The sequence below is a fragment of the Schistocerca piceifrons genome, chromosome 10, assembly GCF_021461385.2.
Source record: "Schistocerca piceifrons isolate TAMUIC-IGC-003096 chromosome 10, iqSchPice1.1, whole genome shotgun sequence".
NCBI lineage: Eukaryota > Metazoa > Arthropoda > Insecta > Orthoptera > Acrididae > Schistocerca > Schistocerca piceifrons.
In genome coordinates, this window is record NC_060147.1 from 116,839,631 (window position 1) to 116,867,293 (window position 27,663).

A 27,663-nucleotide genomic window follows, 5' to 3' on the forward strand; every position below is an offset into this window, starting at 1 on the left:
TTACAAGGGCGAGGTACTTGAGGGCAATATTGTGGAAATGGAAGAGGATGTAGATGAAGATGAAATGGGAGATACGATACTGCGTGAAGAGTTTGACAGAGCACTGAAAGACCTGAGTCGAAACAAGGCCCCGGGAGTAGACAACATTCCATTAGAACTACTAACAGCCTTGGGAGAGACACCCCTAACACTACTCTACAATATGGTGGGCAAGATGTATGAGACAGGCAAAATACCCTCAGACTTCAAGAAGAATATAATAATTCCAATCGCAAAGAAAGCAGGTGCTGACAGATGTGAAAATTACAGAACTATCAGTTTAATAAGTCACAGCTGCAAAATACTAACGCGAATTCTTTAAAGACAAATGGAAAAACTGGTAGAAGCCGAGCTCGGGGAAGATCAGTTTGGGTTCCGTAGAAATATTGGAACACGTGAGGCAATACTGACCCTACGACTTATCTTAGAAGTTAGATTAAGAAAAGGCAAACCTACGTTTCTAGCATTTGTAGACTTAGAGAAAGCTTTTGACAATGTTGACTGGAATACTCTCTTTCAAATTCTGAAGGTAGCAGGAGTAAAATATAGGGGGCGAATGGCTATGTACAATTTGTACAGGAACCAGATGGCAGTTATAAGATTCGAGGGGCATGAAAGGGAAGCAGTGGTTGGGAAGGGAGTGAGACAGGGTTGTAGCCTGTCCCCGGTGTTATTCAATCTGTATATTGAGCAAGCAGTGAAGGAAACAAAAGAAAAGTTCGGAGTAGGAATTAAAATCCATGGAGAAGAAATAAAAACTTTGTCGTTCGCCGATGACATTGTAATTCTGTCAGAGACAGCAAAGGACCTGGAAGAGCAGTTGAACGGAATGGACAGTGTCTTGAAAGGAGGATATAAGATGAACATCAACAAAAGCAAAACGAGGATAATGGAATGTAGTAGAGTAAACTCGGGTGATGCTGAGGGAATTAGATAAGGAAATGAGACACTTAAAGTAGTAAAGGAGTTTTGCTATTTGGGGAGCAAAATAACTGATGTTGGTCGAAGTAGAGAGGATATAAAATGTTGAGTGGCAATGGCAAGGAAAGCGTTTCTGAAGAAGAGAGATTTGTTAACATCGAGTATAAATTTAAGTGTCAGGAAGTCGTTTCTGAAAGTATTTGTATGGAGTGTAGCCATGTATGGAAGTGAAACATGGACAATAAGTAGTTGGGACAAGAAGAGAATAGAAGCTTTCGAAATGTGGTGCTACAGAAGAATGTTGAAGATTAGGTGGGTAGCTCATGTAAATAATGAGGAGGTATTTAACAGAATTGGGGAGAAGAGGAGTTTGTGGCATAACTTGACTAGAAGAAGGGATCGGTTGGTAGGACATGTTCTGAGGCATCAAGGGATCACCAATTTAATATTTGAGGGCAGCGTGGAGAGTAAAAATCGTAGAAGGAGACCAAGAGATGAATACACTAAGCAGATTCAGAAGGAAGTAGGCTGCGGTACGTACTGGGAGATGAAGCAACTTGCACAGGATAGAGTAGCATGGAGATCTGCATCAAAGCAGTCTCATGACTGAAGACCACGGCAACAAAAACAATGAAGCGCCAAAGAAAAGCATGCATATTCAAATGCAGTTGTTAGGTCGGTTACCGCTGCTACCTTGGCAGGTTATCAAGATTTTCACGTACAACCATTTCACGAGTGTACCGTGAATATCAGAAATCCTCTAAAACATCAAATCTCCGACATCGTTGCGGCCGGGAAAATATCCTGCAATAACGGGACCAACGACTGAAGACACTCGTTCAACGCGACAGACGTGCAACCCTTCCACAAACTGCTGCAGATTTCAATGTTGGACCATCAGCAAGTGTCAGCGTGTGAACCATTCAACGAAACATCATCGATATGGGCTTTCGGAGCCAAAGGCCCACTCGTTTACCCTTGATGACTGCACGACACAAAGCTTTACTCCTGGCCTGGACCCGTCAACACCGACATTGGATTTTTGATGACTGGAAACATGTTGCCTGGTCGGACGAGTCTCGTTTCAAATTGTACCGAGCGAATGGACGTGTACAGGAATGGATACAACCTCATGAACCCATGGATCATGATTGTCAACAGGGGACTGTTCAAGCTGGTGGAGGCTCTGTGATGGCGTGGGGCTTGTGCAGTTGGAGTGGTATTGGACCTCTGATGCGTGTAGATACGACTCTGACAGGTGACACGTACGTAAGCATCCTGTCTGATCACCTGCATCCTTGCAAACATTGTGGATTCCGACGGACTTGGGCAATTCTTGCAAGACAATGCGACACACCACACATCCAGAATTGCTACAGAATTGCTCCAGGAACACTCTTCTGTGTTTAAACATTTCCCAGACATGAACATTGTTGAGCATACCTGGGATGCCTTGCAACATATCTGTTTAGACTCCTCGACACAAAGCTTTACGCCTCGCCTGGATCCTTCAACACCGACATTGGACTGTTGATGACTGGAAACATGTTGCCTTGGTCGGACACGTCTCGTTTCAAATTGTACCGAGCGAACGGACGTGTATGGGTATGGAGACCTCCTCATGAATTCAGGGACCCTGCATATCAAAACGGGTCTGTTAAAGCTGGTGGAGCCTCTGTAATGGTGTGGATCGTGTGCAGTTGGACTGATATGGGACCCCTGATACGTCTAGATACGACTCTCACAGGTGACACGTACATAAGCGTCCGGTCTGATCACCTGCATCCATTCATGTCCATTGTGGATTCCGACGGACTTGGGCAATTCTTGCAAGACAATGCGACACCCCACACATCCAGAATTGCTACAGAATGGCTCCAGCAACACTCTTCTGAGTCTAAACACGTCCACTGGCCACCAAACTCCCCAGACATGAACATTATTGAGCACATCTGGGATGCCATGCAACATGCTGTTCAAAAGAGATGTCCAACGCATCGCACTCTTACCGATTTATGGATAGCCCTGCAGGATTCATGGTGTCAGTTCCCTCCAGCACTACTTCAGACATTATTCGAGTGTATGCCACGTCATGTTGCGGTACTTCTGCGTGCTCGCGGGGACCCTACACGATATTAGCCAGCTGTACCAGTTTCTTTGGCTCTTCATTGTATAAAACTTATTTTTATATCGAAATATGTAAACGTCAGTGCAACCCAATAGAACTACGAGAAAATTTAATTTTGATCGGAAATATGTGAAGCTCACTCTACACGACGCGAAATTCGGACTAGCTGGTACGTTAAACAATTCGCCTGCGAGAAAGAAATAAGTTGTCGACAGAATTTGTGTACACTATCTTACTGCGAAACAAAATGAGTCAGCCCTGAATGTAGCTGATCTTTAGCTTTACTCTTGCAAACAGTCACTGTACGAGAATTGTTATTGTAGAGTAATTACATAACAAATGAACAAAAAAATTAACGCATCTGATGAAACGGCTTGAAAATTTACAAAATAGCACTTTACTGAAATCTTGTACCAGTATCAAACGTCTGAACAGACGTGCTATTATTTTCACAAGCACACTGTGCCAATCATAAATTCATTGACCTACCTGTGCACACGGAGTGCTCGTCTGTGCTCCAACCTGTCACTATTGGGATAATGATGGGACTGTCAAAAATCGAATTTCATTTGTCTTGCTTTCGATGCGTAATACAAGACGGTATCTCGCCAGTTTTGACAAAAAAAATTCTTCTGCAGCACACAGTTCCCGAAGCCGGCCCCTGTGGCCGAGCGGTTCTAGGCGCTTCAGTCCGGAACCGCGCTGCTGTTGCGGTCGCAGGTTCAAATCCTGCCTCGGGGACGGATGTGTGTGACGTCCTCAGGTTAGTTAGGTTTAAGCAGTTCTGAGTCTACGGGACTCATGACCTCAGATGTTAAGTCCCATAGTGCTTAGAGCCATTTGAACAATTCGCTATGTGCAATGCGAGTGTACAAACACATTCATAACGTTGAAGAATGAAAAATGAGAAACTAAACTTAACGACTGATAACTGAGAACAAAAACTCCAAGATATCTATGCTTCATTAAGCAAAACCACAATACACCCTTTCATAAAGATCTCTTAACAAGACAAGTTAGCAATATATTTTTAATAATTTTCCTGTGTACAATTACTTTCCTTCACACTTGTTTCAATTATAAGACGAAACCATATGTTGCATTATAATATTCCCACAGTAAACCTTGACCATACGCAATGTTCCAACAAGAAGAAATTCAGGACAGGCCAGCTTCCATCTTTTTCAAACCTAGTACATAACCAGACTGAGTAACACACACTACACTGCACTATTCTCTGACTTAGCGCCCCGCGGTCTCAGGCGTCTGGTCACGGTCCGGGCGGCTCCTCCCCCACCCCCCCCCCCCCCCCACCCCCTTTCGGAGGTTCGAGTCTTCCCTCGGGCACGGTGTTGTCCATAGCGTAAGTTGTAAGTTAGTTTAAGTTAGATTAAGTAGTATGTAGGCTTAGGGACCGATAACCTAAGTAGTTTGGTCCCATAAGATCTTACCACAAATTTTAGTTTTTTTTTCTCTGACTTACTCTAATATCTTTGGTCTCAAAACACAGACTTACAAAGAATATGATTCTATCGATATTACAGATGTTGAACACATTTACCAGATTCTCAACTTCACTCGCAGTTATGGCCAAAACTTCGTGAAAATCGGCATAGCGAATCACACAGTCCCCTTTCTATCTCTATTTGGTCATCTGGTCGAATCGTACATCCAAATTTGTGGAACATTCTGATGTATCACTGGCTAGATGTTGGTCTGCGTGGGAACGTGAGAGCTGGCATACTAGTTGTTGAGGTCCCAGTCGACCACATCTGACCACCACTTGGGCAGATAGCCATCTTGTGCACCAAACACGTCTTAACTGTACGTGCCATCCTAGGGCAAGTAATGGGCTCCCTGAAACAGTCTTTTTCATTCCCCATCATTGGAGGGACACCAGTAGGAGCCAGACAAAGCAATCACCGTATCATGCGTAGGCTGCCGTTAACGCAACACGAACGGTAGTGTTTGGAGTGATGCCGTTATTGGGAAGCATGGACTAATGAGAAATAGCTTCACGTTGTGTTCAGTGTTCAGCAGTGGATCACAGTTCTGCACTATCCCCTATGACGATCTTCGGCAAATATTGCGGTGACTTGGTGAGAGGTCCCATTCTTCCGACGTTTTGGAGAGGCACAGTGTTGTTGTTCCTATGCATCTTGGTGTGGGGGAGAATCGGGTACGACTTGAGGTCACGTCTGGTAGTGTGTGAAAGAGTTTGATGGCACAATGGTACACAACAGACATCCTGCATCCCCATGCCTTACCTGTTATGTGACAGTATCGTGGTGCCATTTTTCAGGAGGACGACGCTCGCCCAGAGATGCTTGTGTCTGGTATTCCTCTGATCAGCGAGATCCATAGATCTGCTCTCGACAGAACATGTGTGGGACCAGTGCAGATGTCAACTCCGTCTCAATGTCAGTATTCCAGATATCAAGGATCAGTTAGTTACAACAGCTGGCTAGTTTGCCTCAGGAGAGGATACAACGATCTTATTACACCCTTCCCAACGAGATTAGTACATAGATCCAGACCACAGAGGCTAAAACGTCATGCTGATAATTGGCTCCATGTAGCCCATTTCTTTGGAAATTTCATTGCAGTTTGTAGTCACTCAAATAACATCACACATCCTCTAACCTATTAACAAGGGGAGGTCACGACGCTTGGAACGCGGATTTACTGCAAACTTCGTACACTCGTAGTACTCCATTAGGACAACAAAATGCGTAAGTAGTAGCGCGTACTTCTCAAGCGCTATTGAGAAAATCGCAAGATAATTTCGGTCTCAAACATATACCTGTGCGTGGCCATTTCTACCAGGAAGCGGCGTAAGCCTAGTGGATAGCGTTCAAGCGCCGTAATCGTTGGGTCGCTGGATCGAGTCCCGTTCGTCAGTTTTTTTTTATTTTCAACACACTCATTTCTTTTACTATTTATATTAAAATCGATATAATGGGAAAAAATGCGTGTAATCGGATGAACTTTTATTAAATTTACAATGTTATTTGGCAGTCTGCAAATTTTTGCTATCACAAATAATATAATATTCATAACTATCGACTAGTAAACGACCAAACTGAAAATGTATGCTTGTGCGTGATTTGAGGAATCCCTCATACCTGAAAGGAGCCCTAAGCGACTTGTTACCTCCAAGTTTATGAGCGGCACAGACGGCTTTCGAAAGATGTACAATTAATCGTCGCTTTCGCCATTACGAGCACAAGTTGTAGGATGGTATTTTTCGTAAAAACATGGAAAACATAAAGTTAAACGGCACCAGCTGCATTGAATAAATGCTATGTTTCCGTATACACAAGGTCTTTGAAGCTTTTCCGTGGGGAAACAAACCTCGTTAACATTTTCAATAACCTGTTGAGCGGTGTGGGAACATTACCAGATAGGACTGACTGAGTACATCGAGAAAGTTCAAAAAAAAGGCAGCACGTTTTGTATTATCGCGAAATTTTGGAGAGTGTGTCACAGAAATGATACAGGATTTGGGATGGACATCATTGAAAGAAAGCCGTTTTTCGTTGCGACGGAATCTTCTCACGAAATTCCAATCACCAAATTTCTCCTCCGAATGCGATAATATTTTGTTGACACCGAATTACATCGGGAGGAACTATCACAAAGATAAAATAAGGGAAATCAGAGCTCGTACGGAAAGATATAGGTGTTCATTCTTTCCGCGCGCTATACGAGATTGGAATAATAGAGAATTGTGAAAGTGGTTCGATGAACACTCTGCCAGGCACTTAAATGTGATTTGCAGAGTATCTATGTAGATATAGATGAACCTACCTTTCAGAAGATAATTTGGAAGCAAACCATGCATAACGCAGCATTTCCTTAAATATCGGCGCTGCTAATTGGTCATGCAGAATCGACTGTATTTTAATAGCGTCTTCACGAGAAGCAATTTCTCGTTCTATTTCGATTAAGTACGAGCAATTTTGAAGACACGGACAAGTATACATTTTCAGAATCACTTTATGCGTTTGGTCGTTTGCTAGCCGATAGTAAATTATATTATTTGTGATAATAACATTGTAAATTTAATAAACGTTTATCCGATTACACGTATTTTTCCCATTATATCAATTGTAAAATAAATAGTAAAAGAAATGACTGTGTTGGAAATGAAAAAAAAACTGACGAACGGGACTCGATCCAGCAACCCAATGGTTACGGGGCTTGAACGCTAACCGGTTTTTTTTAAATTCTTTATTGATCTTATTTTGTTCTGTTTTGTTCGTTGTATATGTTCGGGCCGGACGTCTCATGACACCCGTTCAGGTTGTTCGTTGATCCGTTTACTCAGTTTTGTTTACTACCGTGTGTAGCTAACCCTCTGACCGAACGCGCTTTTTCTTCCATTTTGTTCGATACAGTCCGTTGCGTTTGGTCTATGCGGACGTCACAAGACATCCGTTCAAGTTGATCGTTGATTCTTTTTACTCAGTTTTTTTTTATTACAGAGGGCAAGCAGTCCTCTGACCGAACACGCTGAGCTACCGTGCCGGCTAAGTATATGAACCTATTATCAATCCAACAGACCACCGAATCCTCTGCACCCAGACCATAAGTATAGCCAGTCGGCTGCCGCCGGTTCATGACAAAAATGGCCCTGCACAGGTATGTATTGGGCGACCGAAATTATCTTGCGATTTTCTCAATAACGCTTGAGAAGTACGCGCTACTGCTTACACATTTTGTTATCCTAATGGGGTACTACGAGTGTACGAAGTTTGCATTAAATCCGCTTTCCAAACGTTTTGCCTCCCCTTGTAAGTTTCATTTCGTTTCCTCCTTCCCTTCCATCCGTATCACTCATTTTGCAAGGCAGTGTGATGCATCCCATTATCTTCGTGTTGCAGAATCTCAGGATAGAAAACATGTTGGAAATGGGCAGGGGGACTGTGGACAGGTGGCGCTCGGTGGGAATGTGAATCGGCTGTGAGACGCAGCAGCTAGCGCATCTCTCACTAGTATGCAGGAGGCATCAGGTTCGAATCTTGGGCCGGTACACATTTTCTCTCGTCGCCGCTGATTCTGTGTAATGTCCCAATGCAGCTGACAGCAGTGATGCTCTCCCTTTGCTTTCCTTTCCGTCCCTCCCCACCTTCCATTTACACAGAATTGATCAACAGAAATTGAGTGTGGCAGAATGTAAGCATAGCACTCAAGTTTGGAGTAAGTAGCAGTTTACTGTTCATAACACTCCTGTATGTAAAGTACACAAGCGGCAAGACGCAGTCAATACCTTCGCTGCGCAGTGCCAATGGTACTGTTACCGACGACTGTGCCGCTAAAGCGGAGTTATTGAACGCAGTTTTCCGAAATCCCTTCACCAGGGAAGACGAATGGAATATTCCAGAATTTGAAACACGAGCAGCTGCTAGCATGAGTTTCTTAGAAGTAGATAGATACCTAGGGGTTGCGAAGCAACTCAAATCGCTTGATACGGGCAAGTCTTCAGGTCCAGATTCTATACCGATTAGGTTATTTTCAGATTACGCTGATACAGTAGCTCCCTACTTAGCAGCCATATACAACCGCTCGCTCACCGATAGATCTGTAACTACAGATTGGAAAATTGCGCAGGTCGCACCAGTGTTTAAGAAGGATAGTAGGAATAATCCATCGAACTACAGACCTACATCATTGACGTCGGTTTGCAGTAGGGGTTTGGAGCATATACTGTATTCATCATTATGAATCACCTCGAAGGAAACGATCTATTGATACGTAATCAGCATGGTTTCAGAAAAAATCGTTCTTGTGCAACGCAGCTAGCTCTTTATTCGCACGAAGTAATGGCCGCTATCGACAGGGGATCTCAAGTTGATTCCGTATTTCTAGATTTCCGGAAAGCTTTTGACACCGTTCCTCACAAGCGACTTCTAATCAAGCTGCGGGCCTATGGGGTATCGTCTCAGTTGTGCGACTGGATTTGTGATTTCCCGTCAGGAAGGTTGCAGCTCGTAGTAACAGACGGCAAATCACTGAAACTGAAGTGATATCAGGTGTTCCCCAGGGAAGCGTCCTGGGACCTCTACCGTTTCTGATCTATATAAATGACCTGGGTGACAATCTGAGCAGTTTTCTTAGTTTGTTCCCAGATGATGCTGTAATTTACCGTCTAGTAAGGTCATCAGAAGACCAGTATCAGCTGCAAAGCGATTTAGAAAAGATTGCTGTATGGTGTGGCAGGTGGCAGTTGACGCTAAATAACGAAAAGTGTGAGGTGATCCACATGAGTTCCAAAAGAAATCCGCTGGAATTCGTATACTCGATAAATAGTACAATTCTCAAAGCTGTCAATTCAACTAAGTACCTGGGTGTTAAAATTACGAACAACTTCAGTTGCTAAGACCACATAGATAATATTGTGGGGAAGGCGAGCCGAAGGTTGCGTTTCATTGGCAGGATACTTAGAAGATGCAACAAGTCCACTAAAGAGACAGCTTACACTACACTCGTTCGTCCTCTGTTAGAATATTGCTGCGCGGTGTGGGATCCTTACCAGGTGGGATTGACGGAGGACATCGAAAGGGTGCAAAAAAGGGCAGCTCGTTTTGTATTATCACGTAATAGCGGAGAGACTGTGGCACATATGATACGCGAGTTGGAATTGAAGTCATTAAAGCAAAGACGTTTTTCGTCGCGGCGAGATCTACTTGAAACGTCCCCTTAGAAAAATTAATGAATGACTGTGCTTAAACTGACACACAGTATTTTTAGCGCCACGCAATCTGACTTTCAATAATCCCTACAAAACAATGGCCCTGACTAACATTAACCTATACCTTTCACAAACCACTTACCTCACAAAAATCTTCGTTACTCGAACTACTGCAATACACCGAGCGCCACTACTGCCAGCTAAATAAAAGTTTCAAACTACGGAAGGCCCTAACTACTGATAGGCATAGTTAGCAAATGAAAGATTTTAATAGAGAACAAACAATGTATTTACCTTAATAGTGTTGAAAAATCATAATATACATAGCAGTTCATGACATCCAGTCTTACAAATTTCAAAACTCCGCCATTTCTCTCCCCACGTCCACCACTGCTGGTGGCTCACCTCCAACTGCGCAACGCTACGCGCTGTTCACATCCAGCTGCCCAACACTACAATGGCAGACAACAATGCAAACTAGCCACAGACTGCACACGGCACAGCCAGTGATTTTCATACAGAGCGCTACGTGGCGTTACCAATATAAAAGCCTAAACAGCGTACTTACATACTTACGAAATTTCAGTCACCAACTTTCTCTTCCGAATCATCATCATCATCATTTAAGACTGATTATGCCTTTCAGCGTTCAGTCTGGAGCATAGCCCCCCTTATAAAATTCCTCCATGATCCCCTATTCAGTGCTAACATTTGTGCCTCTTCTGATGTTAAACCTATTACTTCAAAATCATTCTTAACCGAATCCAGGTACCTTCTCCTTGGTCTGCCCCGACTCCTCCTACCCTCTACTGCTGAACCCATGAGTCTCTTGGGTAACCTTGCTTCTCCCATGCGTGTAACATGACCCCACCATCTAAGCCTGTTCGCCCTGACTGCTACATCTATAGAGTTCATTCCCATTTTTTCTTTGATTTCCTCATTGTGGACACCCTCCTGCCATTGTTCCCATCTACTAGTACCTGCAATCATTCTAGCTACTTTCATATCCGTAACCTCAACCTTATTGATAAGGTAACCTGAATCCACCCAGCTTTCGCTCCCATACAACAAAGTTGGTCGAAAGATTGAACGGTGCACAGATAACTTAGTCTTGGTACTGACTTCCTTCTTGCAGAAGAGAGTAGATCGTAGCTGAGCGCTCACTGCATTAGCCTTGCTACACCTCGCTTCCAGTTCTTTCACTATGTTGCCATCCTGTGAGAATATGCATCCTAAGTACTTGAAACCGTCCACCTGTTCTAACTTTGTTCCTCCTATTTGGCACTCAATCCGTTTATATTTCTTTCCCACTGACATTACTTTCGTTTTGGAGATGCTAATCTTCATACCATAGTCCTTACATATCTGATCTAGCTCTGAAATATTACTTTGCAAACTTTCAATCGAATCTGCCATCACAACTAAGTCATCCGCATATGCAAGACTGCTTATTTTGTGTTCACATATCTTAATCTCACCCAGCCAGTCTATTGTTTTCAACATATGATCCATAAATAATATGAACAACAGTGGAGACAGGTTGCAGCCTTGTCTTACCCCTGAAACTACTCTGAACCATGAACTTCTCTTCCGAATGCGAAAATATTTTGTTGAGCCCAACCTACACAGGTGGGAATGGTCATCAAAATAAAATAAGAGAAATCAGAGCTCGAACAGAAAGGTTTTGGTGTTCGTTTTTCCTGCGCGGTGTTCGGGAGTGGAATGGTAGAGAGATAGTATGATTGTGGTTCGATGAACCCTCTGCCAAGCACTTAAATGTGAATTGCAGAGTAATCATGTAGATGTAGATGTTGCAAGAACATAGACTCTCTGCAGTAACTTATGTGACTCACTAAATGACAGCGTCCTACAGAGCAGTCGAGAGATGGCCTAGGATACCAGTTGGCTGTCCTGGGAGCGTGGCACTGCAGTGGTGTAATGTGTAACACGGCGCTGTGTCGTGTTTCAGTGTGAGAACCGCGGCATGCCTGACTACGTGCAGCTGGGCGGCTCAGAGGGACTGGACACTGCCGCCCTCAACGTGGCCGACTCCATCTGCGGAATGGACTCCAAGCCAGGTACGTGGCGTACTCCTTCTGCCATAGACACGCTGCGTGGATGAGGGCGCTAGCGTACAGGAGAGAGCCTGTATAGAGGCCGATACGGCGGCCATTTTTCTGCCAAACTGCGGGCGGGACGTTTGAATGGCCAGTAGTGGAGTACACACTCACCGAATCAAAAGTACAAGACAATATGGCGAAATCATTCGTTAAATGCCTTTCTTTACAGCTATAATATACTCATAGCAGCCTACTACGTATAGCTCAGGAAAATTTCATACAGTGGCTGTAAAAATTATTCGTTAATTGCATTTATCTCCTTTAAAGTTCGTTTACTATACATATTGCAATGAAAGTAACATAAATAAAAAAAATATAGTGTATAGTACTTGTTTTGTATCGGAAGTGCATAACGCTAAAGATTTAACGTACCTATATTACGTCAGATGAATGAAAGTCGTAAGCAGTTGTTTACTTGTGGCATGCAAAAAGTGTAAGACGTATTAGTACTTCTTGTCACGTTTTCAAACTTTTGCGTGTCACAAGTAAACAACTGCTTAAGACTTCCTTTCAGACCCCCACCCAAACTTGAAATGAAAAATTTTGAAATAAATGCATTTTTGCAACTAAAAAATTATAGAATCGTGTACCAATTGCTTAGAAAATTTTATTTTTTAATTTTGATACAAATTTTGAACCCACACGACTGTGTGGGTCGGGATTATCTTACATATTTATGTCATTTCTTGCAGTGATATACACGAAAGCAATTACTGTCTTTTGACAAACACAAATAAATATTACACTTCAGACATCTTGTTCTCGTCCTCTTCTTGCAATTTTTTTGCCTGCAGCAACGAGCTGAAGGCAAATCAACAGTTCTCCAGTGATGATATTCGTCCAGCCGCTTCTCATCACATGGTGTGTTTGCTGGTTTGTGCATTTTATTTGGTGGCTCTTCATCGGATTCACTTTCATGTTCCTGTCCTGAAGAAGAAGAAATTAGCGTTTCCCCAATTACTTGTCGGAATCCAAGAAGATCTAAAGTGTTTTTATTTTTACTTTATTGGCTTCGTATTCAACTTTGTATTGTGACCAGTAATTGACGCAAGCCAAATCAAGTAAATGAATCAAAACTTTTAAAGTCCACTTTTTTGTCTTCAAGAAAGTCCTGTAGGTCTCCATCACTTGATCGCAGAGGTCCACTCCTCCCATACACATGTTGTACTTCACTACGACTGCAGGACATGGCACTAAGATGTACTTCTTTTCTGATTTACTCCATCTCTCAACATTGCTTACAGGTTCACATCCTGTACAAGTAGAGGCAAGGGTCACAGCTTTTGAATCTTTCCACTGGACAATAACTATTTTATCATCGTCCCTGCAGAATTCTTCCATATCTCCTCTCCTCAGTCTTTTTCCTTCTGTCAGGTGAACTGGTTTCACTCTGTTTTTCATTATGGTTCCTGTTCCTTCCAGCCCTAGGTCAGGTAACTGTTGCAATAATGGCAAAGCTGTAAAATATCTGTCAAAATATAGTCTTGCACCTTGAGGTAATGTTTGAGGAAGGCGAAGTATTACAGATGGCCCAAGACCAAGGCCAACATCTGGCAGAGGAGCTCACTTATCTTGATAAAATTCAAAATCTAGTACTAAATCTTTCGTTGTTGCCAAAACAAAGTTTTTAATTCACAAAGGGCGCGATTTGTTTGGAACATACTGAGACAATGTGCAGCATCCAGTAAATGGTACCATTTGCTCATCAATGGAATAATCATTTTCAGAGGGGCGTGGAAATCTCAAACAAACACTGCGTACAACATTAATTGCAAGTTGTACTTTCCACAATCTATTAGTTTCTGATTCACGTGGAATGTAGTTAGTGTCCACAACATGCAGTGCAGTTCTGAGAGTGAAGAACCTGTCTCTAGGCATACAATCTGCAATAGTTGGCATATGCAATGACTTCTGCCAGTACATATGTGTACGAGGATATCTAATGCATCCCATAAGTACATGCATGCCATACAGCTTTTTTATCTCTTGAGGATTTGTATGAAGCAACTTCCCTTTCTTCGAAAAGTAGTAACTGTTAGTGCAGTCAGATGCTAACTGAAAAAAATCTTCTGGGTAGTACTCGCTGAAATAGCTCATTGGAGTTTTAATTTCCTGTCCTACCTCACTCTCTGAGTGCGCAAAAATTTTGGAGGTGAACGGTCTTTTTCTCCAAGTGGACAAACGACGATGTGTATCCACTGGTTTTTTAGAATTCTTTCTACTGTGTTGACTGGGAAAATTGTCCTGAACTTCTGGAGCAACTGGTAGTATTGTTGCAGAAGCATTGTTACAATTTTCCTCCTCGTCAGAAGATTCAGAGCTTTCTCCAAGTCTAGGTTTGATCGTTGGAAGAGTCCAAGTTGTATCTAACAATTCGTCATCACTACTGCAGACTTCCACTTCATAGTCATCTAATACGGCTAGAATTTCCTCGTCAGTAAGCCCTAAAAGGAAACAAACAAACGAACTGTGAAAATAATGCGTAAATACAATAGTACGAGTAAAATGACTTATCTATTCCGTAATCTGTTCCGAATCGTAACCACAAACATCGACCGAAAACGACTATATGCCGGTAAAATAGTCCCAACACGCACAATTGTGCGTGTGGATGTTACAGTCATTCTAGCTATGAAAGTATTCAAATAATTGTGGCGGACATATTTTTATTTACTTTTGTACACCTTTCGGAATCTCAAACACATTTTTCCAAATGTCAAAACGCAATAAATAAAGCACAATAAACGTTTCCCTCGACCGACATGCTTCCGACCCAACACGCGCAATTGTGCGTGTGGATGTTACAGTCATTCTAGCTATGAAAGTATTCAAATAATTGTGGCGGACATATTTTTATTTACTTTTGTACACCTTTCGGAATCTCAAACACATTTTTCCAAATGTCAAAACGCAATAAATAAAGCACAATAAACGTTTCCCTCGACCGACATGCTTCCGACCCGCCATCTTGAAAATTACCAAAGATTAAGAGACAATATCTCGCGTCTGTAACGATATATCGATATAAATCGTGTTGTATACGAAACAGCGATTCCTGTACATCGTGTGACTTGGGACTCAGCTGCATAGCGGAATAATATGATGCTCAACGCAAATAAACCGCACCCACACAATTGTGCATGTCGGGTCTGAAAGTATATATAGGGTGAGCCACCTAACGTTACCGATGGATATATTTCGCTATATTTCGTAAACCACATCAAATACTGACGAACCGATTCCACAGACCGAACGTGTGGAGAGGGGCTAGTGTAATTGTTTAACACAAACCGTACAAAAATGAACGGAAGTATGTTTTTTTACACAAACCTACGTTTTTTTAAATGGACCCACGTTAGTTTTGTTAGCACATCTGAACATATAAACAAATACGTAATCAGTGCCGTTTGTTCCATTGTAAAATGTTAATTACATCCGAAGATATTGTAACCTAAAGTTGACGCTTGAAACCTCCGACGTTCAGTTGCGTGTTGTAACAAACACGGGCCACGGTCGGCCAGCAGCATCTGCAGGGACATGTTTACGATGACGACCGTGTTTACGAGTGTGGCTGTAGTGCACTGTTGTGGTTTGGTCTAGCTGTCGCAGTGTCCGCATGTAGCGCTTGCTGCTATTGTTATTCTGCATTCGTCTCCGCACGCAGACCAACCGTAGTACACCGTGTTACCAGACGTCTGTGATAGTGTAGTGTTGTAGGAACTGTGACCATGGTGTATTCGAACTCTGAAAAGGCGGAGATGATACTCATCTATGGCGAGTGTCGACGAAATGCAGCTGAAGCCTGCAGGGTGTATGGAGAACGGTACCCCGACAGAGAGCATCCAACGTGGCGCACATTGCAAAACAGGTACGGTCGTAGCACGCAAACGGGTCCGTAACAGGCCCGTCACAAGAGAAGCGGGTGCAGTTGGTGTGTTAGCTGCTGTTGCCATGAACCCACACATGAGTACACGGGACATTGCGACAGCCGGTGGACTGAGTCAAAGTAGTGTCATGCGCATACTGCATCGTCACCGCTTTCACCCGTTTCATGTGTCGCTACATCAGCAATTATATGGTGATGACTTTAATCATTGAGTGCAATTCTGTCAATGGGCATTAAGAGAATGCGTTGCAGTTCTACCTGTTTACCGATGAAGCGGGTTTCACAAACCACGGGGCAGTGAATCTACGGAACATGCATTACTGGTCCGTGGACAATCCTCGCTGGCTCAGACAGGTAGAGCGACAGCGACCGTGGACTGTAAATGTATGGTGCGAAATCATTGGCGACCACCTCATTGGTCCTCACTTCATTGCAGGGGCCCAAACAGCTGGAACATACGTCGCGTTTCTACAGAATGATCTGCCAACGTTGCTCGAAAATGCTCCAGTGGAAACGCGTCGACGTATGTGGTATCAGCATGATGGTGCACCTGCACATTCCGCAATTAACACTAGGCTGACCCTTGACAGGATGTTCGACGGGCGTTTCATAGGACGTGGAGGACGCATAAATTGGCCAGCCTGTTCTCCTGATCTTACACCTCTGGACTTCTTTCTGTGGGGTACGTTAAAGGACAATGTGTACCGTGATGTGCCTACAACCCCAGAGGATATTAAACAACGTATTGTGGCAGCCTGCGGCGACATTACACCAGATGTACTGCGGCGTGTACGACATTCATTACGCCAGAGATTGTGTGCAGCAAATGATGGCCACCACATTGAACATCTATTGGCCTGACATGTCGGGACACACTCTATTCCACTCCGTAATTGAAAACGGAAACCACGTGTGTACGTGGCGAGCAAGCTACACCGCGATGCAGAGCGCCTCTTTTGCAGAGTCTGCCACTTGAGTTTGTTAAACATCTCCGTAACGCTATCACGGTTACCAAATAATCCTGTGACGAAACGCACCGCTCTTCTTTGGGTCTTCTCTATCTCCTTCGTCAACCCGATCTGGCACGGATCCCACACTGATGAGCAATACTCAAGTATAGGTCGAACGAGTGTTTTGTAAGCCACCTCCTTTGTTGATGGACTACATTTTCTAAGGACTCTCCCAATGAATCTCAACCTGGTACCCGCCTTACCAACAATTAATTTTATATGATCATTCCACTTCAAATCGTTCCGCACGCATACTCCCAGATATTTTACAGAAGTAACTGCTACCAGTGTTTGTTCCGCTATCATATAACCATGTACACTCTTTGACATAAAACTTGACCGGCGGCCGGCCGCTTCAGAGGCTAAGTCCGCGCCGATCGCGACATGGGACAATAAAACTGGCCACCTCGCTATTTCTCTAAGTCCGATAAGCTGCACAATCTGGCAACACTGTAGACTGCGGCACTTCCTGGAGGAAAACTTGTCCCATGATGGAGAAACTATAGGCTGATTGCACCTGTGGTCTAGCGGTAGCGTGCGTTGTTTCTGTTCATAATGTCAGTGGATCGAGAGCAGCTGGCATAAAATATTTTTATAGCCTCTTCTGCCTGAATACTGAACACGTGAATGTAATAGTAGCGCAGATTCAATCTATTTCGCTTTCTGACACACCGATATCAAAATTTTGTCCAGTAACCATTTTGCAGCAGATTTCCTGCAGACTGTCCTCCTCTGGACGCCGTAATCGGCAAAGCTCCGGGATCCACTTGCTGGCTACCGGCAGTGGCCGTGGCGACAGCTGCGGCGTTGCACTCCCCCGTTCTTTATCGAAAGCGCCTGCTACCGCTCATCGCTTCTGATGATTTAAAACGCTTTATTATTAAATGTTGCTCCACAGATAATTTCTACGATTTCCATTCACACTCAAGAGAACGGAGACAGACGCCGTGATTAGTAAACGGGTATTATATTACATTAATCGGTGAGAGCGGAGTATGGCCCGAAATTAAGTTTATAGACTGGGACGAAATTAAACCACGTCATTACATTCGATCAATTAATAACTGCTTCATACCTCGTTTCTTTTCCTTTCAAAGTCAATTATTTGTGCAACTTTTGGCCAATATTCGGATGTTTTCGTCAAGCCAGAGTGAGCGTCTGTGGTGTAAAGTGTATTACAGTCTTGTTTCTATGTGATAAATTGTGTGAATACCTTGCAACGCATGCTCTGTAGCAGTGCAAGAACACTGCACATTTGGTGTTCCATATATGGTTTCATGAACTATTTAACGTTGATCGGAAGTGATATATGACGAACAAAGCTCAAATTCGTATCGTTGACAGTCAATTTGAATCTTTTCAGGAACCATTTTACAGTGAAGCATCTTGGCATTCGGAAAGCAGACATCCATGATATTAACATAATTTACTAAGTTGAAATTGCACGAAGATTGATGTGTAAAGGCATTGTTCAGATTTCGTATAAGGAATTTTTACTAGCAGTTTGCAACTCCATTAATTAAAATTGAAAAGTTGTACTCAGCAGCTTTCATCGAGATTGGAACTGCAATCTCATATAGCCCAAGCATCGCAGCACACAAGGGAACCATTTTTTTTTTTTTTTTTTCCCCACTGAGCTAACGACACACTGCCGGCAACAAGCCCACGATAGTCATTGCGATATTGCCTGAGCCTCAAAACGCAACCTTAAACCCACAAACAGGTGTTATGTATGTGAAGAACGCCGTTCTTGGAGTCCAGAAATTAAATACACTTTATAGGTGTCTCATCTTACAGTGAATTATATCGTATGAGTCTTCGATGTGGAAAACGAATGTCAAGTGAATTTAGCGAAGTAATGCCGGGCTACACCCGGAAGTAAATGCTCTATCACAGTGTTGACAAATACTTGCTACGACGGTGCCAATTCTCGCCTCTCTTACGAGGCAGCTCTTCAGCGAAATGCTTGCCGTGATTCTCCGATACGGTTCTTCAGAGGGGAGACGCGCGTGCACGTTCGGTTTTCCTGCGGCGTTCTCCCCTGACAGTTTCTGACGTCGCCTTGTGGGCTATGTATACATTTGAGGCTTTCAATCATCATTAATCCAGAATGATACACGTTTCACCCTCCGGCGTGGAAGAAGGCTGTTGACGCTGACATATCATTTCAACGTTGGGAAAGCAAAGCGGATGGTTCAGTGTTCCTCATTCAGCGTAAAGCATGTGAGATAATTTTCCGTAACGTTCGTAATCACCTCAAAATTCAATCGAAGTAAAAATACATCGGAAGCGTATTTGAACGGAATATAATGTAAGATATTAAACGCTTTGCTCCTCGATGTCGAATGTATCCACGTGCAATCTTTTGCAGCAACATATAGAATGTCATGATTACCACGACAATGAAGAAATATGTTGGTAGGGATGGAAGCAAGAAGAGACTCAGTCAACAAATATTCGATTCCTCATGGCATTCATTTCATTTGACACGTAAGAAGAGGTAAAACGGGATATTACTTTCGTTAACGCGAAAGATATACCAGACATATGGATAACGAGAAAGTATGCGTCTTCATACGTTTCCTCCTTGAAATCTGTATGCTCTATTATATACTAAGTAGCTTGATTATTGTTTCCGTAATGTCACGCTCTTGTTTGGCCCTTAAAGATGAACAGGTTCCAAATGCGTGTCTCTGCATGAAAGTAGTTGTTTGAACCCTTCCTGTATTGTTTGTGTTTTTTGCTTGGAATTCATGAAGCAGACCACTGTGCCTTCTCCCCTCGAGGATTAGGTCTCAAAACTAAACCGTTTTTTATCCAATGGCATAATTTATTCAGACAACATCAGCACAAGACTATCAAACAAAGTCATCCATTTACAGTTGCAACACTCTAACCAGCAGCTGACCGAAGGGTAATCCACGGTCATGGTCCGAAATTAGCAGCTCTCTGCTACTGTGGCAAAGTCCGTACTACATTTTCGATTCCGCAGCACCTGTTTATCTGGTAACGCTGTGTTAAAACAACAGGAATAGTTGCAGAGTTGTGCCAGCATATCTGTCCTCCATTGTCAACTTTATGTATCTCTTTTCTTCTGTAGCGTTGATCACGAGAAGTAGAAGTAAATGAGTGTATTCTGCATAACGTAACATTCAGTATTCCCTTCTTTCATAGCCACTCTTCATGTGCATCGATAGCAAATAGGGATGTGAAAACTCTTGCGAGTGAGAGAATGACAATAATAATCGTAACAAGAACAAGCAAATGATGAATGAAGTTTATTGCAATGCAGAACGAGAATGGCTGTGAAAATAAAAATCTATAAAAATAGGTTGATCATTGAGTTGGCACAATGCAAAATCTTCTTAGCATTTTGTTACTGAATTTAGTTCTGGATGTTTGCAGAAAAAAAGGAAAAGTCGATATTTCTCGCTAGTGTAATATAATGTGAACCTTAGAACACGACTCAAGCAGGTCTCCAAGTAGCTACCAAGGCAGTGCTGCAGTCTGTTCCCTGACACTGCTCTGATGACGGTTAATGCAGATAGTTCCGATTATGAAATACAAAACGTATTGCAGGTTACTTGTTAGGATCGTAACATTAAATTTGCGATGTAGATGGCACATGAACGTGACGACTATCCAGATTACTTATCAATATAAAAAGACAATATTATTTGAATGGAGCAGGATTACTCAACATGAATTTTGAAATTGGGTTACTGACCGCACAGGTGCTAAACGTCGTCAAGAGTATACCAAGTCCCAATCGCACTAACAGTATGAAGCTCGCGGCTTTCACATTGCTATCTGCACCCTACTCCAGAGAGCCCTCGGAGGAGCTGCACTAAGTTGCCGATGTAATGGAAGACCTTCAAACCGATAACAGATCACATATTGAAAAATACAAGCGAATTCTCTTGCAGCTTAAGCTTATTGTAACTAATCTAAAATGATTGGAGAGCAACATTGTCCTATTCAAAAAAAGTAAAATGTTACACACTGTTGACGTCAAACGGACATTATATACGTCCCGTCTTGTGTCCTACTCATCTATAATATCCGGTGTACTATCAAAATGATTATATATAATGGATGCTAATGTAATGCATCGATACCAGATAGTGGGTTCACAACACTATTGATGCGAAAATAAAAAATCAGTTCGCAAAAGCGCAGCTGTACTTTTTCGTACGTTTTCACCTCCAGATCTACCACAGATAATGTATACTGACAAACTTAGTCATTGTCCCTGTAGTTTTTCCCCTCTTGTTTCAGACCAAGTTGATTAAAAAAAGTACAAATTCGTGACTCTTACAGATGCTTCGAATCTGTTCAGTAATTTTGTCAGTAATTTTGATGTGACTTAAGATCAGTTAGGTCTACGATCATGGCAACCTCTGCGAACATGTTAGGACACACTTACATGTGACAGGTATCACCTGATTTAAAATTTACTGAAAGGAATTGATACATCGTTTGCAGCAAACCTGGAACAGCTTTCGGAGGCAACTACCATTTTATAAAGTCACTACAACTACGCTGCCAAGGAATTCCAGCATAAACACTCTCATTGCCACAATTGCGGCTGCAGTATATAACTGATAAACTCGCAAAATGAAAGATGAGACAAGGGGTAGCTTCTGCATGAAATGACCTTGTATTCACAAAATATTCAGAATATTTCATAGAGAAGACAAGAAAACGTCAGGCGAATTTAGCAGAATAAATCTGTCCCACAGCTGCAAATCATTGTTATGCCTACAGGATTGCCAAGTGATGCCTACAACGTTGCAGTCAGGACCACGCTGACAGCAAGAAGAACGTGGTTTCGTAGCCTGAATATTTCATGATAGGATCCAGACATCCAATCTGTCGCGAGAGATTCTGCTCTCCAAATTTTTGGCCATGTGCCTACAATTTAGTAATAACCCTCTGATGGCTATTCCCATTGATGTGATTCGGATGACGAGAAAGCCCTGCTATGGGTTATCTATATGTTTACTGAAAGCAAGCGACATTACATAATAGCAGGAAGCCTGTCATATACTTTCAGATAATGTTTCCTGAACCTCAGACATATATCATTTTAGCATCCTTACCCCATCAAAAAGGATTTCTTGTTATTGCATTTGACATACAAGTTACAACTGAAGGCCTCAGGTGTCTTGCTTCCCACATAGCAAACAATGGTTACCACTCTCACTGTCGCATGTCATACCCTAATTCCTTCAGCATCATCTGGTTTAGTTTCGACTACAGTTCGTTATCCTTAGAAATATGTCCATATTTCAAAAAGTATAAGTATCATCTCTATGTAATGTTCACTGCGGGGTTACTCAAGAAGCTTTTCGAATAGAAGCGAAAATCGCTTAGCGGATGAGAACTTTATTTCGTGGTACACCTCAGAACGAAAGAAACAAAATAACAGGAAGAGCAGCAGGCTCTTCATACTGAGCGTGGGCACTGTCAACGCAGCGCCCTTAATTTGGCCATATTTCTCCGAATTTACTTCCCGATAACCCAAAGGCGCTGTCACTACAAAAATATCAGCATATTCACACAGGAATTACTATCCACATGTAATTGCTAGAATACCTTGCTACGTCAGGTATCAGGTATGTGTTATCAGACGCTCGATCTGAGCTGTTAATTTTTATTGAATCAACCTGCTGTGTTAAGGAAATTGATCAGAGTAACTGAATGAGTTTATTATTTTGGTATAATGTATGAAAATCCACTTTTCCCACTTATCGTATCCTAAATATACGTCGACTGGGTTGAGAGGACGGCCGGCGAGGCCGTGCGGTTCTAGGCGCTTCAGTCTGGAACCGCGTGACCGCTACGGTCGCAGGTTCGAATCCTGCCTCGGGCATGGATGTGTGTGATGTCCTTAGGTTAGTTAGGTGTAAGTAGTTCTAGGTTCTAGGGGACTGGTGACCTGAGAAGTTACGTCCCATAGTGCTCAGAGCCATTTGAACCATTTGTGAGTGCTCGGAACCATTAGTTTATAAGCAGGAATGTGTTGATTTACCATAATTTTTTAGTAATGGTCAATTTCAATTCATGATTTTGGTTAGTCTGTATCAAAATCTGATCTGGAAGTGCAGGAACATATTAACTCGTGGCTTCAACTAATCGAGCTGCTACGAGAAATTCATGGTAGAAAGTAATGTTCTTAATTTTGATCTGAAAAAATTAATTTTCAAAGAAGCCATTTGTAGCTTGCATGTGTTTCAATTTGTATTTTGACGGGTTTCTGAAATTCATGGATGAAGGAAAGGTTGCTAATTTAATATGAAAGAATAAGAAGTCACGTTTTGTGAAATGAGTCAGTAGAAATTTACGTGTGAAGCTGATTTTTAGAACAACAGGATTTGAAAGATACGTGGGAATCAGTGAGACCGGTTTCCTGAATTAAATAAAGGGGAACCAGCATAACAGTAATTCGTGTAGCCATGCTATGCAATCTATACACGAACTGTAAGTATTGTGAAAAGTTCTGTGTGTGTATTTATGTATCTTTTGGAAGGGAGGTTTTGGATGGTATATTATTTAATGGTCTCGAGATATTATTAGGAAATCAGTCTAAGTAACTTGTGGAGGTTTTTTTTTCAGTTGGAATAACGTGCCGCGCACGAATATGAGCGGAACGTAAATTTCAGAATCGCGACCGCGCGAACTTTCCAACCACGCGAGACTTAGTCAACATCGAGGCACATCGATAAGTGAGAGGTGTTTTTGGGATGAGACAGTGATTGAAGAAGTTACAGAATTTTTCTAGAACTAGTCCGCGTTGAGATACGATCATTGCTTTGTCCAATGGTAATAAGAGTGATAGTGTGTGGCTGTGACATTATGAATCAAGCATTGTGGGCTATCCTTCGTTCCTTCCCGTAGGTGAGACAATGGTTATCTTCGTAAGAAACCATAGGAAGTAGAAATATCTTTATATGAGCTGTTACAAGATCATCTGTTAGGGAATTTAATCCTGTATGTTACTGGTAATACCGTTATTATGTTTTGAGAGATGAAAGTAAGACAGAATGAAACGAAATAGATTGTAGAACGGAGGAGGAGTTGTTATGCAGGTCCAGTTACGATTCCGGTTACTTACGCTTTTTCTTTAAACACCGTCAGGTGATTAACAGTGTACCAAATTTGGGGTTAATACTACAAAATCAAACATTTATCCGTTGTGCATACATTTATTTATTTATTTCCTTGAGTAAAGAATTTAATTAGTAGTTGCTATGTGGAAGAATCACGCAGTGACACATTTAATGAGAATACACAGGGACCATTTAGCTTTAGTAGGTTTCCGGAACACTTTAGGACCACGCAACTGGTTTGACCTTTATTTTTCTTTCAGTACCCTACCCATCCTCCCTCGTTTTCTATAATTGCTCGAAGGCGTCTGGGAAGTGATAAGGCTAAATTCCTCGAGAGGTTGAGATGATCGTTGATCTCCCACCATGTATTCTCTATATTTTCCCACAGAGTTTCCGAATTCCTTGACCCAGGTGGTAACGACCTCGTAACCTCCGCCCACATATTTTCAATGGGGTTGAGGTCTGGTGATTTTGGCACGAAAGGAAGAAGTTTTATTCTCTGCTGATCTTGGAACCAGTTCTGGACTGCTAGGCTATTATGAATCGGGCTATGATCCTGTAAAGAAATGATCATCCATTAATTTCGAAATTCAGTACTTCTAATACTATGAATACTTAATTTCCATACTGTGAAAAAATTCGACAACTGCAATGGCTGTGTAGTCTAAGCTACAGGTCTATAAATCATTCGGAGGATTCCACAGTCCAAAATACTTTGCTGATAGCTGTTGACAAAAACCTATGCTGACAAGGGGAGGGTGCTGGGATGGAGATCAGGATACAGAGCGAATGGTAATACAGTTTAAGGCGCCAGTTATAACACACAGGTAGGCCTTCTTTCGGAATATGGTTCAAATGGCTCTGAGCACTATGGGACTTAATATCTGAGGTCATCAGTCCCCTAGAACTTAGAACTACTTAAACCTAACGAACCTAAGGACACCACACACATCCATGCCCGAGGCAGGATTCGAACCTGCGACCGTAGCAGTCGCGCGGTTCCAGACTGAAGCGCCTAGAACCGCGCGACCACTCCTATGCTTTGGTAATGATGAGGTCGAGTGTAGGTTGTTCAATACAGTGCAGCAGTCTGTTGAACTGTTAGACTCGTTGCATGGTTGTAAAGCTAATCTGCTTCGCTTATTCAAAACGATTGATTGCCTTCACTATAGAATTCTTTCTTCTGTACATCCACTGTCAAAGATATATAGAAGAAAAAAATCTGTTTTATAGTGAGATATTCTCTACGGACTTTACACGTGATCGTTCGCTCAATGTGTTGCATTTACGGAAGGCGGCCGTGGCCGCTGACGTCACCTGTTCACACCTCGTGCCAACGCGGCCCCGCGCTCGGAGTAAACGCCTGCAGTTGAGGTAAATGGCTGATTTCAGGAATGTTAATAAAATAATCTTCCCTTCATATTAGTGAAAACTAAATATCACTACGAGTACGTATCTTTATGTAATGCTCATTGCTCAAGAACAATTCGTGTATGCAACGTTGCTGTTATGACTAAGATCAAGAAATCTGCAAATCGTAACCCAATTCATATATTTGCATGCACCTACGGAATATTAAACATGAAAACAGTTTGTTTCTTTGTCATATAATTTTTAATCAAGGCAATGCGGGCAGTTGCCAGCTGATAACAAAACTGAATGTAAAGGATGAATAATGAAAAAGATATACAAGAAACAAATCTCGAACCCATGAACAACTGTGTACTATCCTGGAAACGTGCTGATCCGGCTATCACACAATTTCAAAGGATGAGAAAACCATCCTGTCCACTTTTCGGGGACGATATTTCCTGACAGAAAGCACACTAGGGTGAGCGGCTTTAGGTTGAGACACAAGGAACCTCAAACTACGTCACCAGTACGTTCACTCTCCGATTCCTAGCCCCGTCACCACGCACTTCCAGTGTCAAAGTGGCTGGCAGAAACCAGCGCGAACGACCTGGGATTTGGTGATACAGGCCTCGTCTCTCCTGTTTGACAGATGTGTTATCATTCACCCATGCCAGGAGGTGAGGAAATGCACTTACGAAGACGTTGAACACATTTTAATTTTACATGTGGACTTTACTGCGCAGTTATATTCTAAGTTACGAGAAGTGACCTGGAGAAAAAGAGTGTATACCTTGGGGGAAATGTTATAGATCATGACTGTAATGTTAGTAAAGTACTGTAAAGTATATTTTATCTCATGCTTAACTTTAAGAGAAAAATCAGTCAAGGCAGTCAACAGTGAAAAGTACAGCATGCCTCCAAGAAACGTACGAATATCGTACTATTTTAATAAAAGGAAATATAGATCGGTTTATTGGGGCAGGCCAATTCGGGAACAAAGTAAGAACAACCAAATCAGTTACAGGTTCGTATGTGCTGCTAGTTAAAAGAGAAGAAATGAACCGATAAAGAAATAATGCCTTCATTGATTTAGGAATGGTTCGAAATGGAAGGTATAATTTTACTATTATAAAAAACTGGCCTGGATTGAGTTGATTAGCTCAATAATCAATACAAATGGAATAAAATGGGAATATGACGTCTGGAAATGAGTAAGCGAGGACGTCCTTTGTCTACATATCTGCTTCGAATATAGGGTATTAAAAACAAGAAATCCATATTTCGAGAGCTGATAGGATGGACAGAAATAAGACAAACATATTCAGTAAACAAGAGCAATGAGTCTGAAATGATTATCTTAAGAGCAATGAGCACTTCCTCACCTTTACCACTGTGAAAAACATCTGTCTTTCTACTTAAAACACTTTTCTTGTACAGAAGAAGTGCGTGTAGCTCTTACGATATGCAGTTTGTCTTGTTTTAGTCCATACTACCGACTCGCAAAGTATGGAAAACCACTTTCCTTAACACCGTGTATATATATTACAGAAGCAATACAAACAGCGGAACAGTTAACATTAAAAGTTAAATTCAATTGTGAAAAGATACACTGCATCACATTTGTTAACAATTTCCTAATCATTCCAGATTTAGAAACAAAATGAACAACATTTTGCAGGTATACCCGAAAATCGAGAAGATAATAACACTGGAATGTAAGAACAACCACCAATGGTAATGGCAATGAGAAAAAGTAATAAACATAGGAACACAGCAATAAAAACTGATGGCATTAAAAGTATAGCACTTCAGCCACGCCAGGACCAGAATGAGAGAGAAATAGATGCTTAACAAAAGTAAAGCGAATAAAAGTGCTAGCAAACCATTTATGTTTACGAATAATATTCTTTCAAGTAAACATACAAGTGATAGAAACATAGAAACACACTGCAAAATGGACGATGTGGAGTACTCTTTTCTTTGGAAGTGAAAGACTGAATCTGAAAAAATAAAGTATAATCCGCCTACAGGTAACAGGATACTGAATGTTGTGGAAAATGACCAAAACAAGGTAGACGGAGATAGAAACGAATCGCAGAGTCGTGTAAGAAGTAACTGTGGAGAGAAGCCTAAGAAGAGAAAAGGTAAGTAGGAAAATTTATGTATATCAGTTTTTTATACACGGCGTCTTCCTTACACATACAATTATCGAACGAGGCACTAAGAAAGAGACTAAGATGATGCCCGGGAAAGCTATATTTCACGGCCATCAATATCAAAGCAAGGTGGAGATATCAAAATTATACGTCGGACAAAGTAGATTAGTCGCTTCGATAAGAAGTAGAGCCTATCAAAGTAATGAATAAATCGTAGGAGAAACCGGAAATACTCTTAATTGTT

The 27,663-nt window shown here is 42.0% G+C and overlaps 1 protein-coding gene across 1 annotated transcript in view; it reads left to right on the top strand.

Annotated features, from left to right (window-relative positions):
• The window catches only part of LOC124718977 (corticotropin-releasing factor-binding protein), a 1,088,124-nt gene that overhangs the window by 1,017,434 nt on the left and 43,027 nt on the right, over positions 1-27,663 (top strand). The window contains exon 8 of the mRNA XM_047244648.1: positions 11,752-11,860. Within this exon, the coding sequence (XP_047100604.1) occupies positions 11,752-11,860 (109 nt within the window). The remainder of the gene's footprint in view (positions 1-11,751; positions 11,861-27,663) is intronic.